At 39.2% G+C, this 17,494-nt stretch overlaps 1 protein-coding gene across 3 annotated transcripts in view; it reads left to right on the top strand.

Annotated features, from left to right (window-relative positions):
- Nucleotides 1-17,494, top strand: part of GRIA4 (glutamate ionotropic receptor AMPA type subunit 4) — a 240,641-nt gene that overhangs the window by 151,429 nt on the left and 71,718 nt on the right. For all 3 annotated transcript variants that reach the window (XM_037377767.1, XM_037377768.1, XM_037377769.1), the window contains exons 5-8: nucleotides 10,456-10,509; nucleotides 12,453-12,611; nucleotides 14,404-14,571; nucleotides 16,197-16,301. In XM_037377767.1, coding sequence (XP_037233664.1) covers nucleotides 10,456-10,509; nucleotides 12,453-12,611; nucleotides 14,404-14,571; nucleotides 16,197-16,301 — 486 coding nt within the window. The remainder of the gene's footprint in view (nucleotides 1-10,455; nucleotides 10,510-12,452; nucleotides 12,612-14,403; nucleotides 14,572-16,196; nucleotides 16,302-17,494) is intronic.

A 17,494-nucleotide genomic window follows, 5' to 3' on the forward strand; every position in this document is an offset into this window, starting at 1 on the left:
TTAATGTCCTAGATAACTTTGATGTCCTAGACAACGTCTTAGAGGCATTTTCTTCCTTTCAAATATAACTGAAATTGCCAAATGTGTTAAAAAATATTTTACTGGAAAACTGATAGACGGACCCACAGAGAGCTCAGTAGCACAAATATGCCTACCTGAGGAGACAGGACTAAAAATATATAGCAAAACACACAGATTTAAGGAAACTATATCATTCTAAGTTTTGCTTACATTTCATTATTTGGAATAATTTATTTTCAGTAAATACGTCATAGGTTTCTTTTGTTATTTCTTTGTTTTCTAACTTGTAAGCAAGAGTGAACTGTAAGAAAGTGAGGAAATTGTGGTCAGATTTGAAGAATATCACAGAAAATCATTTTGAAAATTCCAGTGAAAATACATGTGATTTGTTCAACCACTTTATTTGTTCTTTCTACTTCTTCAGACACTCGCACTTACTACTAGAGAAGCAGACTGTCATTTGCTCGGCCATAGCAGATCTCACAGCTATTACTTACAGTTTGTTCAGTGCTCAGAAATGCGTTTAGACATACAATGAAGTCAATGCTCCAAACAGATTCTACAATTAAGCTGAAAAGTGTAATATAAGAATCATTTAGATCGTGATGGATAGCTTTAACTGTAAATACTTTAGCCCTTTTCTTTTGGCCTTTCATTGTTTTTTCTTTTTTCAGTTAATCTATATGAAAAGGATATTTAAAATTACATAAGGAATTTTTCAAAAGCATGAAATGCTGAAGTTGGAAGTTAACAGTTGTGGTCCTCCATTTCTTTTCCTGTCAGAATTCTCATTGTCAGCACATACTAAACAATACAGAGCAAATAAGGTACCAGAAGGAAGACTGTAGTCCTAGAGCTTTGAGATTTGTTTTTAGGCGGATTTTGGACCCAGTTTTGAAATTCCGACTGTGAAGTACTGACATGAACAGCTCTAGTCTACAAACAGAATAAGAGAATAATTGGGGTTGGAAGTGACCTGTGAAGGTCATGGACACTCACGCTGTTCAAGGGGGCAAGCTTAGATCAGGTTACTTGTCCAGTCAAATTCTGACCACTTCCAAGGATGGACATCCCACAACCCCATTATGCCCTGTTTCAGTACTTGACTACCTCATGGTAAAAAACAAAATTCCTCGTATCTAGCTCAAATTTCTTGTGTTGCAACCTGTGTCCTTTCTTGTGCATTCTTGTGCACCTCCAGGGAAAGTCAGGTACCTTCCCCACAACACCCCATCTGGACGAAGATCTGCCTGAGCCTTCTCTTCTCCAGGCTGAACAGTTCCAGCTCTGTCAGCTTCTCCTCATGACAGATGCTTCAAGTGCTCAGTCACCTTCGTGGCCCTTCTCTGGACCCACTCCAGTATGCCTGTGTCTCTCTTGTACTGGGTAGCCCAACACTGAGCACAGCACTGCAGATGTGCCTCACCAGAGCTGAGCAGAGGAGAAGGGTGACCTGCCTTGACCTGCTGGCAATGCAGACCAAGAGGCTGTTGCCTTTCTTTGTCATGAGGGTGCATGGCTGGGTCACGGTAAACTTGTCTACCAGGACCCCCAGGAGTTTTCCTGTGAAGCTTGTTCCTATCCAGCATGTACCCAGCCTGTCCTGCTGCGTTTGTTGAGTCAGGCTGAGAGTCAGGCCACAAAATAAGGCACAGATCTACACAGATGAGCTCCATTTGTTTCTCATTTACTCTTGTTTGCGCACCTATAAGCAGCTCTTGAGATAAAAATACCTTATGAGTGGGTGAATTGTGTATCATCTTGTACTGAATCTTGCAAACCCATAATATGCTTGCATTAGAAACAGCTAGAAGGAGTACCAGGGTGATCAGATCAACCTCTGTGCTAGTCTAAATGACCAGATCTAAAAAAATCCCTCACTAAGCCAGGCAACATGCTCCTCCAGTATTTTGATTCCTCATTCTCTGCTACTAAATGCTCTGCTACTTCTTCCTAATTTCTGATAGTCCTCTTGGGCAGATTTTTACTAGGAATTTAAGTTAACTGTGTCTCCTTAATGACCTTCACACAAAGCTCAGCAAAGCAAACTGAAAAAAACAAGTTAACTGTAATTGCATTTGCCTAGGACCTTGATGCTTACGTCTTTCTGAAAGAGCATATTGCTACTCCTAATTTCTGTTTTCTCAGGCTTTTTCATATGCAGTGACATTTACAGTGTTTGTTGCTGTATTTGTACACATGGATATGTACATAAACACATGCACGTGGACATATACAGGACTCTATTCAGCAAAAAAATGTGTCTTCTTTTTGCAAGAATGGCAATGGGTTTCCTTCCTTCTTCCATCTGTAGCAGCTCCATCATCTCCCACCCATCTCCATCCGACAGTCCAGCCCTCAGCTCTCTGTGTTAGAAGTCTTCCAAGGTATCCACTGTGAGCAGCATTTTCTTCTCAATTTGGCATAGTGAATCAGTTTTGCTGTCAGAGATCATCGCTCTGGCTCCTGGTCTACCAGACAGCCTAATTCTAGTCTTTTTTTCCTGCTCCCTGCCGTCCTCTGCCCATAAGAATTAAGCGGGATGTTTTCCAGTAGACAGGCACTTTCCTCAGGTTTGTCAATGTTCTATCAGCGAGATCAAGCCTCGCTGCTCATCCAGGACTGTATTTGCCTTTAAACACAGAGGTGAAAATTGCTATGCAGCATCCTCCACATATTTAATGCTTCGATGTACACAGCTGAACTGATATGTAATAATAAAAAAATGTACATTGTACTTTGTAGTATTAAAAATCAATCATGGATGTAAAGTCATATACCAAAGTATTGGTATCATTAATCTTACCTTGTAAAAATTACAAGCCAATAAACTCTAATTAATAATAGCTAACAATACTTATTAACAAGCATGATAGGGAAGTAGCTGCACAGTGTCTTGGGCACTGTTCATTGTTGTCTAACTAATTCAGTTCTTCAAGGTGTTGTTTGACATCGCTGATCCTCAGCTTTCCCAGCCTTAAAGAGCCTTGAGATGTGTAACTGAAAAGTACCGTGTATGTGTTAGCACTGAAAACCAAATCTCTGATGGGTAAAATGGAGCAGGCTGTCATAGCAAGATTGATAATTATTATTATTACCATCAAAATGAAAGTAAATAAATGTGTGAATGGAGGAAAGCACAGAAGCTGACGTATTCCAGTCCTTCTTGGTCTGCTCTCAATATTTTGCCACAGGAATGCTAAGCCTGAAACAGTAATGTTTGACTGCTGAATTTCTCTAAATTGATCAAGTTGTAAATTTTGCTGGGTTTAGATTTTTTTTTCCCTATCTTAAGTTTCCTGTGTGTCTACTAATTGAAGCTAGCAACTGCCATTTTTTCAAATGGCATTTACATCTCTGGCATAATTAAGATAATAATAACAAGAAGAAGAAGAAGAAGAAGAAGAAGAAGAGATTAAAACATAATACTTTTAATACATTACAACACAATACTTGCAGGAAGGCAGAAATTAACCAGACACACAAATTAAACAGGGGAGTAGTTCAATCATTCCTCCCCAGTTTCTTCTGCTTTCCCTGTTTTTCATGAACACAGCAGCATATTGGCACAAAGAATCACTAGCACAACACAGGTAAGTATTTATCAAGAGATCACATTGCATTTACATGTGGTTTAGTTGCATAATGCAGATACCAAGTTATCCCTTGAGTCAGATACTCAAGTTCTCCCTTGAGTCAGAAATGTCATGGACTGTCTGGTTTTCCTCTGTATCTTTTTGATTTGCATGAACAAAATGCAGGTTTCGTTCTTCTCACACTTTGGTATGTGCACAGCACACAGTAACTTGGCCTGGTAGCAGCATTGCTGGATCTAGACTACTTCAGGGACACAGTAGCAGCTCTCTGTTATCTCTTCTTAGTCCAAGGCGGGGTGAGAGATTCAGAGTGCCTTTTCCTCATCATTCCTTTCCATGTTTTGTTGCTGGGTTTTTTTTTCCCTAGAGGTCTACAGAGTTGCTTCTAAGTAACATGGTTATGTCTATGCAAACCGATAGCCCTTCTCCTTGAGGGACCCAGCTGCTGGCACTGCCACCAGCGTTTTCCTCACCCTGCAGATCCAGGAGCATCTCTCTGCCTAGGCTCATTTTCTGTGAAGCAGCTGGGATTTTGCACACAATAACCATCCCACATTACACAGTGATAAAAACACATTTTGTCACTGCACCACAAAACTGATGAGGTTTGGACCTGAGAAATAGGTTATTTCAGTTACTGAAAGAACAAGTAGATGATAGAAAACAAAGGATGAATACAAATGGTTTGGAGGATTTGTAAAGTGACTTTCGTCTTACACCCTTCCTCCCATTCCTCACCTCCTTTTTCCCTCCAAGTCTGCATATCCCATTTAGCACTGAGTAAGCCTTTCACAAGAGTAAGCTTTGAATGCAAGCAACTTTAGCACCAGAAGAAAGCAACCAGCCATGCTCAGGGCACAGGTTAACGGCCTTTGAGTCACCTCTCCAGGTTTTCTTCCCCGGCAGCTGCCTGTGCTGCACAGGGCTCTGCCCTGCCAGCTGGTTGTGGGCACAGGGGCTGTGTGGGAAGCATCCTTCCCCTCTGCTTGGCTGTGCAAGAGGCAGGTGTGTGCACTGCTGTGCCAGCTCAGTGCCTGCCTTCACAACAGAGAAATAAGTGCCGATTTGTAAGAAGCCACTTCTGCTTTGTTCGTTGCCGCCTTTAACATCCTCTCTGCTGGCTGTAGGCTGTTCACAGCCAGCCCTTTCCCCAACAACTGTGCCCTTTTGTGAGCACTAGCTGTTAAAATTAAGCTTGTTTCTCAATTGCTTTTTTATGGCTTTGTAAAAGATTTATCCTTGCTTCAGATATTGTATAAAATCCCATTTCAGTTGTGGTTTATATCATCGCCACTTCTGCCACAATACTTCAGGTCAGGTCTCAATCTTCCATCTTTAACAAGTCTCCACACTTTTTATATTGTGTTAGACAGACTTCATTTTATTGCAGGTATTCTTTTTCTTAAGGCAGCAGATTGTGACACAATAGCAAGGAGGAAAACCTTTGTTAAAATCCCATTGGTAATGCACAGCTATCACCCTTTGAAGAGATTTAACTGAAAATAAGTCCTTTTCACTCCAGCTGTACTGACCTCCATCTTCTGGAAATCATAACGAGGGACATTTCATGCTACAGAAGTTAAACATTCTTTAGAATGAGTTATATGAAATATCCATTTCTTAGTAGTGACTTGGGTCCCTTGGTGACCCAAGGTCAGAGGGTGACTTGGGGCCTGATTCTCTGTTCAGATGCTGGTGTAAGTCTGGAAATGGTTTTATCAAAGTCAGTGAACTTGCCACTTCCAGGGGTAAAAAAAGAAAAGAATCAAAGCAGATCCTGGTAGCTCTTCTTTTCAATAGTGGAATGGTTTCTGAATTTCCTAGGCCAGGCTATTGTTCAGCTAAATGGAAAGAACAGTACTGTATGATAAAGTCAGAAAGTTCAGAGTTGTGTCTAAAGCCTAAGTTGGATTCAGACATCACTGGCCCTGCTCTTACCACACTTTGAAGTAGGTGGTATAATTCTGGTTGCTTTTGATTGCCACTGCAATCACTGAAATCAGAATAAAGCACTTTCTTAATTGCAGTATGATAGATCAGCAAGTAAAAATTCTCACAATGTACTGTTCTTTTTAGTTTCTTATACATAAATGTAGGCCTAAGGCTGATTTTTTTTTTTCAAAGTTCACTTTTCTACAGACACTCACATACACAACAATATTTAGAAGAAAAAAAAAGAAGTTGCATTACATTCTGAAACAACCTTGATAGCCAGCTGGCCTTAATATTTCACTTTCTTTGATTCTATCCTGTTGCATTTACTGAAATGAAGTACTCACTGATGGCGTGACTACTGGATAATACACGGAATGGCTCTATTATTTCCTGTTACTGGTAATTGGGAAGCAGACTGTATTTTCTTACTCATTCTTCAGAACAGTGTTGATTATTTAATTTCTTCAGTTTTACAAGTAAGAGTATAAAAGAGCTCCAGTTACAGGTGCTAGCCACCTTGGAACTAAAAGAGGCAAAACAATACACAAAAGCCAGTGCAGCATCCTGCTTTCCCCTGCTCTCAGCCTTCCCCAAAGAAGTCACAAATCAGTTCACCCTTCCCAACACTTTCTGCCCAAAATCTCCCTGAGCAAGCTGAGGTCATCTTAAACTCTCACTGCAACAAAAGCCAGGTGCAGTATCTCTGTGTTGTGTTTAAGTACAGGTCAGAGTAGGAGTACAGAGCAAAAATAAGTCATTAGAAGATGTTAAGTGAAGAAGTACTACATGAGGGGGCAGGAATGGATCTCATCCCACTTGCTCAGGTTGCCGGCACTAGGGTAGTTTTGAATCAAAGCATCCCGAAGCAATGAAAAGGACAGTTACACATGCAGAAGTTCCTCCCTGACCTACTATGACCCTGACCTACCATATCAGCAGGTCCATGGGTGTATTGCCGCTTATGTGACTGGCAAAGCCATCTTTGATGCCTAGCACTGTCTCAGGCTTTGCAGCTGGCCACGGTGAGAGCCAAATCAGATGTCCTGCTCCTTGGGCAGAGACACCGCAGGTGCCTGTGGCAGCACAGGCCTCTCTTCAGGGCCTTCCTTTTGATATGAAGACAATTCTCACTGCTCAGCCTTGTGCTACACCTGGATCTGCCACCTGCCCCATGGATGCCCAGGGCCTGTCTAAGAGAGTGGGGCCCACAGGCACAAAAGCATCTTAGTTGGTGTCAGGAACATCTCTTTGAAGTGAATCTCATGATTCCTGCATTTGACATCAAGGGCAGACTCAAAATACATGCATTGATTTTCTTTTGGATGACACCAAACAAGAAGATGTGCCCACAGGCACGCCTGAAATGTAGTGTGAGTTCAGTCTCGTGACCAGGTTAGAGACAGTCCAGAGTAAAACCCTGAAACATGCATACTGTGGATGCCATCTCCCTAGCACCGACATTTCTGCTGTACAGAACCCATCCTATTAACTAAGCTACTTGCTAATGTAGATATTAGGCAAAGCCTTCTCTCTGGACTGTGATGAGCTTGGCCCTTCCGTTTGAATTTAGGAGTGCACAAGGAAGTACCTGGGGTTTTAAGGTGCCCCCAGACTTAATGAACTTTTGTAGCAAAGGCTTTCTGGAACACTCTCATTTATCAAAATCTCAGTCCTGTTTTATTCCTTTTGGAATAGATTTGCTGGTTCTTTTACACACACACACACCCTGCCCTGCTCTGCCATAGAAGAAAAATACTCTTTCCTCACTCACCAGCACTGATCTGTTTAGTTTATGGTTCTGGGCAGTATCTACTGTTACCTGTATGGAATGATTGAGTTCTCATCTCTGTTAAAGCTCTAGTCACTGCTAACTAGTTAATAATAGAGAAGAAAAGTATGAGGGTTTGCATTCCAGACTGAGTAGCTGTCAGAAATTCTTTTTCTTGTTTTGAAGGACTGAAGTTCATTGCCTCAATTTATCTCAGTGCAGAAGTACAGTATAGAGGAAGGTAATTCTTCAGGTGGCAAGAATTCATATCCTGTTTTTTAGATCATAATCTGCTGCTTTGAGTATTTGAGAAAGGTCACTATTTTAGATATTCAATGGTATGAGATGCTCACAGAAAGCTGTTTCACTAAACAGGCAAATTTTTTTCCTAAATCATAAGCAATTCCTGGTTTGCAAACTGTGTGTGATCAATAACCATAAATATTTCCAGATTCAGAATCAGATTTGTATCCAATCTTGGTTGCAAATAAAAGCCATATAGCATAATTTCTCTTCTCTGTTCTATAATCAACATTCTTAGGGTGAAATTTGTCTTGGTTAACGTTAGGGATATATAATGTAGGTGTCTACATCAGAGCTAATTACCATCAACTCTTTTTCTAGTCAGTGCAGAAAAACATGCACTTTCAGGGCATAAGTTATCTAATTAATTCTGCATGTGTGCTTTAGGATAAGATGAATCATTTCCTCAGAGTGTCTGCTCTTTCCACTGACTATAAAGGAGTTAAGACAACTAGGTAATACTTAAATGTGTACCTTTATCACTCACCCTCAGAGGCAAGCTTTGAGACAATACACTGAAGAAAATACCCCAAGAAAGTATTCTGTATTGTTCACATCAAATCCAGGAATTCTGCAATGATATCTACATGCATTTGCTAGGAACAAGCACAGAAGCGTATCTGGTTAATCATTTGCAGTATCGATTCATTTTGACTGTGACAGCTATAGACATGTGTCTGACGTACCTCAACTGTTACAGGTTGTTCATGTTTTATTTGACTGATACGTTGCAATGATCTTCACAATTTCTGTTACAAAACCAAACGAGGGAACAGATCACTAAGAGTGTTAATTGCCAAAGCCACATCAACTTCCAAGAGCTCAAAGGGAGCTGCAGTGGTTTGCCCAAGCTGAGGATCTAGTACATATCTTAAATCATGTCAGTCCACTTACATTCAAACTGTGATACTATAGTAATTTTAAAATGTGAGGGTTTAGTCTACATCAGTTTCCCTATAATGGAGAGGCAAATGCATTTTCATTACCATGTGTGCTGAAGGAGTACAGACGTGAAAGCATTATTGGTGTCAGGGATCACATCCCTGTGAAGCCATTGAACCAGCAGGGATCTAAACCTTTTTATTCAGTGAAAAAAAATGGCTTGACAGCACCCTTCTCACACACGTGTTGAGCTGGTGCCACCCCTCAGTAAAATGGTAGCAATGGTATTTAATCACTGAACTTAATGGAAGTTTGATTAAGTCCAAAGTAAGCAATTAATTTCTATGAAGGGTGACAATCTGGTCATGGTGGTGGTGTCTTTTGGTGGGTTTTTTAGCTTATGTTTTGCTTTTTAAATACAGTCTTTTTAGCTACAGACTATAAATATGAAATAGAAATTGTGAGACAAGAAGAACAAAAGGATAACAGACAAATTGCTTGTTTATTACTTTAAAATAATGAAATTAAAACAGTCTTCACAAGAGGCTTATGCCACATCCCTTCAGTTTTCCCGTCCGCTCTGCTGTAGAAGCAAATTGAATCAGTGGAACAATATAGCCAGGAAACAAGCATTCCCAAGTCTTAATCCAGATTTAGATCCTGGGTTCTTGGGTGTCTTTGGCCAAATTATTTATTCCTTCAGCAACTTGTCTCCCATCTCCAAAATGTGATATTAGTATTTTTTACTGCACTGGGAAAAGGGGCTGCAAAGCTTACAGAGTGTTTTGTTCTGTCTTTCGAACATGAGGTGCAATCCATAAAAGGCAAGAAGTTGCCAATTCTTCAGGACAGGGCCTAGAGCTAAGATGCCAAAGCAGGAAAGGAGATAGATCCATCAGCTTCCTATTACCTATTGAGTAACCTGCACCGCATGGAAAAGTTTTGGCTGTGTCTTATTTATTCATTTGGAAGGAACTAAAATGCTTTGTGGAGATGAGTACAAGGAGAAAAAAAAAAAACCCACACATTTGGGTTGCAAGCAGGCTTTGTCTAAATGAGTGGTAAACAATCAAAAATAAGAGGTAAAAGGACTCTTTACTGGTATTAAATGCAAGCTGCACGTTACAGGTATTATTGTTAGTTTATTTAGTAAAAACAGCTTTAATTGCAATGAAACTATTAACACCACTTTCTACTATGGCAAAATATTCTCTCTTCGTTTTTGGTTTTCAGCACATCAAATAAGAGGCATTCCATCATAGAAATGGCAATGATGTTGATAAAATTCATAGGCTGACATAGGTTTTGTCTAAAACGTGTTGTTGATCTTGCCATATCAGGATTGTAGTGGCTGCACATCATGTTTGTTCCTTTTTTGCATCACTTGACATTATATTTTGGTTAAACACTCAAGGGCAGTTTTGCTGTCCATTCTTGCTCTGTTCTCCTCACTCATGCCCGTTCCCAAAGTCTTTAGTGTATTACCTAAGAGGTGAATAACTCTCATAGTACTTGAGCACCTCAAGGGCAAACAGGTTTGATCCCAAGAAATGAAAACCCAGTTTGATTCTAAATTCCACAGTTATTTAAAATGAAAAGGTACATCAGCAGGTAGGCTTTCTAGCTAATGTGTGACCTCCTCCCGAATTTGTATCTCATAGTTGCTCTATCTGATAAAATAGTATACTACAGTAACATTTTCAATCATATGGAAGACACTCAGATTACCAGTTCATTGCTTTACTCACTTTGGTTTTAACTTTTTCCCATGATTAAGCACCTGGAAAGTTATAGCTACCTTATTGGTAGCTATATGGAGAAAGACGTGCAACATTATATTACTGATGTTATGTGTTTCAGAATTTATATCTTTCTGGCTATGAAAACACCTTTCTAGAGAAAACTATATGACATAGTTTTTTCTTTTCCTTTCTTATTTGTCTCCCACAGATTGTGAGCGTGGGAAAGCATGTTAAAGGATACCATTATATTGTTGCCAACCTGGTAAGATACTTTTCTAGAATTATGCCCCTGCTCGGTAAGTGAAACAGTCAGTTTTACTTTGAAGTTATACCACTTCACACAGCATTTGCCATTTGTTGCTAATATGTGGTTGCTCATAATACATTCTTTATGGTGCGTAAAAGAACCTGGTTTTGTTGTTAAAGCCATCTAGACAAGAAGGGCACAATGTTACCATCTTAAATTTTATCAAAATCAATGTAGCATAAAGGACTGCTAAGTGTATCTTGTGGCTGAATTAGAATTTACAGAACTATGCTATGATTTTGACTCATCTTTTTAATATTAGTAACATAACATTTCTTGAGGTAACTTTCTACATTCTCCAGGGAACGTTCATTTTGCTGTAAGATCAGCTATTTCCAGTCAAATTACTTGTTCAGTATTTTCACTTTGAGTCTAAACTGCACATTCACACAGATAATGTTCAGAAGAGGGCAAAGAAAGAATAAATGTAATATTTTATTATTAAAATCACCTGTTCTTTAAGCCAAAATACCTTCCTGGAAAAACAAAGTGAAAGTATGCTTTAAATTGTTTCCTTTTTACTCTCCCTCGAGGAATTTTAGTTGGCGCGAAAGATTTTATTGTGCTTTGATGTACTTGTACCTTAACTTAAAATCACATCAGATTATTTTTACAGCCTCGGGTATTTTAAATGAGACATGTCTGTTCTCTTAGGTCTTCCAAATTAGATTTTCAGCATTACAAATTTATAGTTCCCCAAGTAACTTTTCCCATGCAAAATAGTTGCTGTAAACAAGGAGCTGGATGTTGCAGTAAACTGCTAGTGGAATATACAGTGGAGACAGGCACATCTACTCATCTGCTTCAGCAGGGTCACACGTTGCTATTTACTGGCTGTTCAATAACATGGTCATCTTTTATATTTACTGTCAGTGTGCTTTAGGACGTGAATCAAATATCTTCTTTTAACAGATTTTTTTCCTGGGGTACTGGGTCAGTACCCCACTATATTTTTTCCCTAAATCTTTCCTTTTTAAGTTAAGTGCACTTCTGTTTGCATGGGTAAATATCAGTCAGAGGAACTTAAAATAAAAATAAGATACCTCTGAGCTGGCATTAAACATAGCAGCTAGGAAAGGAGCAGAAAGGTTTATGCTTGTTTCTTAGCTTACTTTAGCAGTTTGCATTATGCAATTTCTTGAGGTTCAGTTATATTTCTAAAGGCAAATGTTACTAAAGAATCTGTCTTTATATGTACTGAACAGATTAGCCTGAGAAACCAGTAAGTCGGGAAATATGTATACTTTATTTTTTCCTTCAGTGTTGAGGGTCACTCTAGGCTTTCAATATGTATCAGATCTGAGAGCTACCACCATCCTATTTCACAGAAGTGTGATTCTGATGTTTTCCTTGGACCAACAGTGAGATCCTCATGTGCTGTCTCTGCCTTCTAATGTCTATTATGTTATTTCATTATCTCAGACACCTGCAACCTAAACAATGAATCCTGGAATAAATGAATTTACAGAATAGCACTGGTCATTGTGCAAACATGCAAAGAAATATGGTTATATTGGTTAAAGCACTAGTACAGTGCTCATTGGAATCTGCCAACTTTGATGGAAATTGGATTAAGGCTTTAATATTCTGCAGGCACTTTTCAGTTGATTCGCCAAAGGCATTTCTTCAAAAACTGTCTGCCATTCCCAGCAATGTGTTGCTTAGCTGTCAAGACCACCCTAGCAATAATATAGGAAATTTATTTCTTGGTTTTATTTCATTCCTTACTACATACATGGAAACTATCAACAAAGGTTCAACATTATTCTATCGTTTTAAGTTTTGGCTTATAATGGAAACCTGCTGGTGTGCATTCTTTATGCTGCCTCACTGACCTAGAACAGATTGGACCCACAGTGGTGTACAAGGGCAAACAAAATTTTAAATTGATTTTATAGGGATTCAAGGATATTTCTCTGGAGAGATTTATGCATGGAGGAGCCAATGTGACTGGATTTCAGCTAGTAGATTTCAGTACCCCGATGGTAACAAAGCTGATGCAGCGCTGGAAGAAGCTGGACCAGAGAGAATACCCAGGATCTGAGACCCCACCAAAGGTACTGGCTGATCTGAAGTGCTACCAAAAATATCACTCAAGCGTTCTAATTTCTGATTGACGTTGTTGAATACATGAATGAAGACCTTAATGTTTAGTTAAAGGAGAAGGCAGTTGATCTTACTGTTACTGGCAACTAATTATGCCTATCCTTACGAATGTATGATAGAAACACAAATTGCAACACGTTTTGCCGATGTACTTTAATGTCCTTTGTCACTTATTCTCCAGCTTCACCCCTCTACTGACAGGAGTTAAAGGTCAAACACTTAACTGACAACTTAATTTCAACCAATTTTACATGAATTAGTCTAATTATCTAGATTCACTTGGAGTACAGAGATTTCCCAGCTTTCCCAACAGCTGAAATCTACTGTATATGAGATATAACCACAACTGTAAATTTACTACCTTTAAATTGGTATTTGGAGTTTCCTCTGGAAATTCTATCCATCTCACAACCTGGTGTAGTAATCACTTTCAGGCATGATCTTACAGTGAAATTACATCCCAGTGTTCCTCTATCCTAATCCCTCACAGATGGGTAACAAAATACTAATCTCACCTATAATTTTCTTGGCAGGCAAATCACAGCATAGCTATAAATACCACTTCATCAAAATAGTTCTGTTATTATATGTACTAATGTATATCAGACCTAGTTAAAACTGGGCTCCTTTCTGCTTCTTTCTTTCTGCTTCTCACAGAGGGCACTGTGCAAAGATAAGCAACGAGCCCTCCTTTGGCTGGGAGGTTAGTAGGTTAGCAAACTCTAGAGGGGGTATCAACATGGGTAGTACAAAGCATAGCTACATAATCTGGTGAATATTCAAAAAATCTATGTTCTGTAGGAAAAAAAGAAAGCACCGAGGATGTTGTGGTTTATGGAGTACAGACATTCCCAAGTACTGGTGACAGGAACAATTTAGCCTATAGGATTCCTTGCCACATGAACAGGATTGTGCTGCCTCCTTCTGAGAAGTCAGCATGATTAATCTGAGTCGCATGTAATTCACCTATGGATAACCAAAATTTTAGATTATAAACAATGTCCCAAAGAGCTTACAATATGCAAGATGAAGAAAAGGAAGGAAATTAGACTTGAATAAGTGATTTTAAATTTCAGAAATTACAGAGCATATCAATAGCAGTCCTGGGCATATGCTCATCAGAAGATCATACTGAGAAAATGCTGGCTTATTGACGTGGCTCTGGACTAACATCTGTTGAAGACTTGCTCTACACATTTCATCTGACATGTTCTCAACCTAAAGTTGTGTAGAAATGTAGACCATTCAGTGCCCTATGTTATGCAGAGCCAAGATAGTTTTTTCAATAGCAAGAACATACCCTTGATCATTCTTAAGAAACCAAATAGCCTCGATGTCTGCTCATTAGCTGTGCATTCTTTCAGTTATATTTTCTCAGTGAGATACTTTCTTTTACTTTTGAGTAAGTTGGGTGGGTGTGGTTATTCCCTAATGTATAAGGCAACTTGAAAAAAAATTAAGACTGGAATATCTCCTGTTTAATTTGTTTCTTTTAAGAATTCTTCAGAGGCAGATTTCTCTACCCTTAAGAACTATGGTTTTAAAGCTGGAGCTACTGAAATGTACTCTTCCCTGTCCCGCATTCATCCCTTAGACAAAATTCCTTTTGATTTTGAGGAAAGATTTTTTCTAAATGAAGTTGTGGAAACTGCTGCATAATGAATCAAACTAGAAATATCCGAGACAGCTGATTTTTGTGAAGACATGCCAACTCTAAAGTGGTGGTTTTGTCCATCTGTTTAGTATACATCTGCATTAACATATGATGGAGTACTTGTGATGGCTGAAACTTTCCGTAATCTTAGAAGACAGAAAATTGATATTTCAAGGAGAGGAAATGCTGGTGATTGTCTTGCTAACCCTGCAGCCCCATGGGGTCAAGGAATTGATATGGAGAGGACATTAAAACAGGTAAGGGTAGGCTTTATTCTAGTGATCTTTGTGAATATCAGATACTAGTTGTACGCTATATGATTTGGAAGATACTCAAGGGTAGTAACAGGAAAGGGAAAATTTATTTTTCAGTTTTCATTTGGAACAGCTGGGGTTGTTCTGGTTTATAACTTGGAATGAAGGCAGAGGGGAAATACTACTATTTGAAACTACTGTTAGTTCTATTAAGGTAGTTGGAACTTCCTCCACTGAACTGATGATCTCATCTGTTACTTTCACATATAACCTGGCTGTACAGAAATTGTCATTTAAGGGAAAGGGTATACCTACATAATATAACCTTTCAAATATGTTTCTGTCATCATGAATTAAAGCAGATTTCTCCCAGGGAAATCACATAGATGGGGGTTTTTTTGTGTGTGTGTGGTGGTTTTTTTAAAGAAATAACCCAGAGCTACTGCTCTCTGATGTCAGGATTTTGAATTCCTGATGAATATGGATGCCTAGAAAGTTCCAGATCTCTGTCAAGATGATTTAGCCTTTCCTTTGAATGGGACAGTAAGAAAATAAAAATCCTGCAGTAGAATTTAAATCATTGCAAATGAGCAGGCTCCACTCAGGAGAAACTGCTGAGGAGAAGTGACTGCTGACAGAGCTGGCAGCTCTGTGCCTGGAAACCAAGGTTTCAGTCCTGGAGAAAAATCAGCAGAGATAGAAATGGACAGAGGGAAAGAGTAAGTGATTTAAATCCACATCCTGACTCATAGGGAGAGAAATAAAGCATTTTTTATGCTTCACATACTCCTTGCAGATGCGCAGATCTGTAACAACCGAGAGAAGCATGAAGTCAGGCTTCTGTGTTCAGGCAGACAGCCTGAGTTGAATCTGGCCAAAGAGGTTTGCATGGCTGGATCCTGATATGATCACAGCCAGCAGCAATATGGCCATGGCTTCTTTGAGATGAGGACCACAGTCTGGGTATCCTTCAGTGAGGCAGTAAAGTGCTGAAAGAAAAAATAATTCTGGTTTCAGCTGATACACAGGTGGTAGAAAACTGCAACAGCCAATCTCTGGGCTGCCCTTCTCCACTCTAAGGCTTTGAAAACACTCTTTTCAGGCCCTGTGCATGTCACCCATGTTCTGTAATAGTAAATTGTTTTGCTGAGGCCAAGGTAGTTGTCAAGTTTACCTTGATGAGCAGTATATACTAGATTTGTACATTTAATCCACCAGAGTGTGAAGTAAAAAGATATATGAGCAAAGGCCAAACATCCTATGAGTTTATTTCACATGATGCAAAATGTTCTGCAGGAGTGTTGAGAACGGTTGAAAATGTACTTCTCTTATGGACCTGCAGCTCAAAAGTGTTGAGCTGCAAAGCATGGAAGAAGAGAAGGTCCATTGAGTGTCTTTTGTAGCACTTAGATACTGGCATATCTAAGCCTATTTTAAGCATGGTTTGACAAGAAAAAAGAATACAAAGGAAAAGTAGCCAACTTTTTTGCTTTAAAATGCCTGACTATTCTATAGTAGTGTTGTTATGATAATCATAGGACATAGCCAGGATAAATTGCACTGCTGTGACATTTGGAATAAAGACTAAAAGGCTGGATCTTCCATGATATTTTTTCTTTCATTTGTAGATTCGAATACAAGGATTGACAGGAAATGTTCAGTTTGACCACTATGGTCGCAGAGTCAACTACACCATGGATGTCTTTGAGCTGAAAAACACAGGCCCTCGAAAGGTATGTGCTAATAATATTTACTAACCTGATTTTATATACATGAGTTATGTATGATGAAATGATTATGCAAACAAATTAAACTAGACTCTGGGTGGTTTAAAAAAATATAGTGTATTCAATACATGGATAGTATTTGTGGTAAAAGCAGATTTAAACTTAATTTTCCTGTAGATACTTCAAAATAGTATGTACTATATATATACACAAATGGAGGAACACAAAAACAAGTGTGCATCTTGGAGAGGTGGGATGTCAATCAGTCAAATATACTAATGAAAATCAGCTGGATGGAATGTTGCCAGGCTGCTGTGTGGTGGAAAATAGTCAGAACTCTGAAAAGTAGATATTTCTTATACCTTATCCAAAGATTTCTGTCATGCAATTTACTGATATTTTTAAGCTGGCTCATTTGTATGTTCTGTGTAAACATGAATCATAGACTGTAACTAACATAGGGCTTCTAAGGGGGAAAGGAAAGACAAGAGGAGAGAGAAGAAACAAATAATGCCCTGAATACTTCTGTTTTCTGAAATTAATTGCAGTATCTAATCCTGTGTGCTTGATTGGTTGCTTGTAAGCAACTTAGGCAAATGCACATTAATATATGTCTAAGCAGATCCTCTGTCTCACTGCATGTAGCTTATCACTAAGCCCAATCACTTTGAAGAGGTAAGTCTGGGTATTTGTTAGCCCTTTCTCATCTGTGCTGAAATTCATAGTATAAAACAAGCAGAAAACATACTCAAGACTCAAGGATTTTATTTCCTTTGGAAGCACTGTGGCCTTTTTTTTTTGCGAACAAGGGAAAGTGAGAAGCTGATGGTGAATAAGAGAATCATGGCCACTTGAGTAGGGGCAAGGCAATTGGAATTGAATTACATAGTCCTCTGCTGTCAGGCCACAGGTGACAAGCCCAGTAAATAGTACCCTGGGTGAACTGTGTGTCCCTGAAGACAGTTACATGCCACAGTGATGAGGAGGCAGAGTGTTAAACTAGAGACCCAGAGCAGAATTACACACCGGGATTAATTGCCAGTATATCACAGTACAGAGCTGTAGACCAAAGAAAAGCTTGTGCCTGTGTATGAGGCATATTGGTACAGTTGCCTTTGAAAGTATAACAGATGGCTGAAGAACAAATTGGGAAAGATGAGTCTGTCTTCCTTCTCTCTTGGGAAACCCAGTGTCCCCTG

Source organism: Falco rusticolus, chromosome 2 (genome assembly GCF_015220075.1).
Source record: "Falco rusticolus isolate bFalRus1 chromosome 2, bFalRus1.pri, whole genome shotgun sequence".
In the NCBI taxonomy this organism is placed as follows: domain Eukaryota; kingdom Metazoa; phylum Chordata; class Aves; order Falconiformes; family Falconidae; genus Falco; species Falco rusticolus.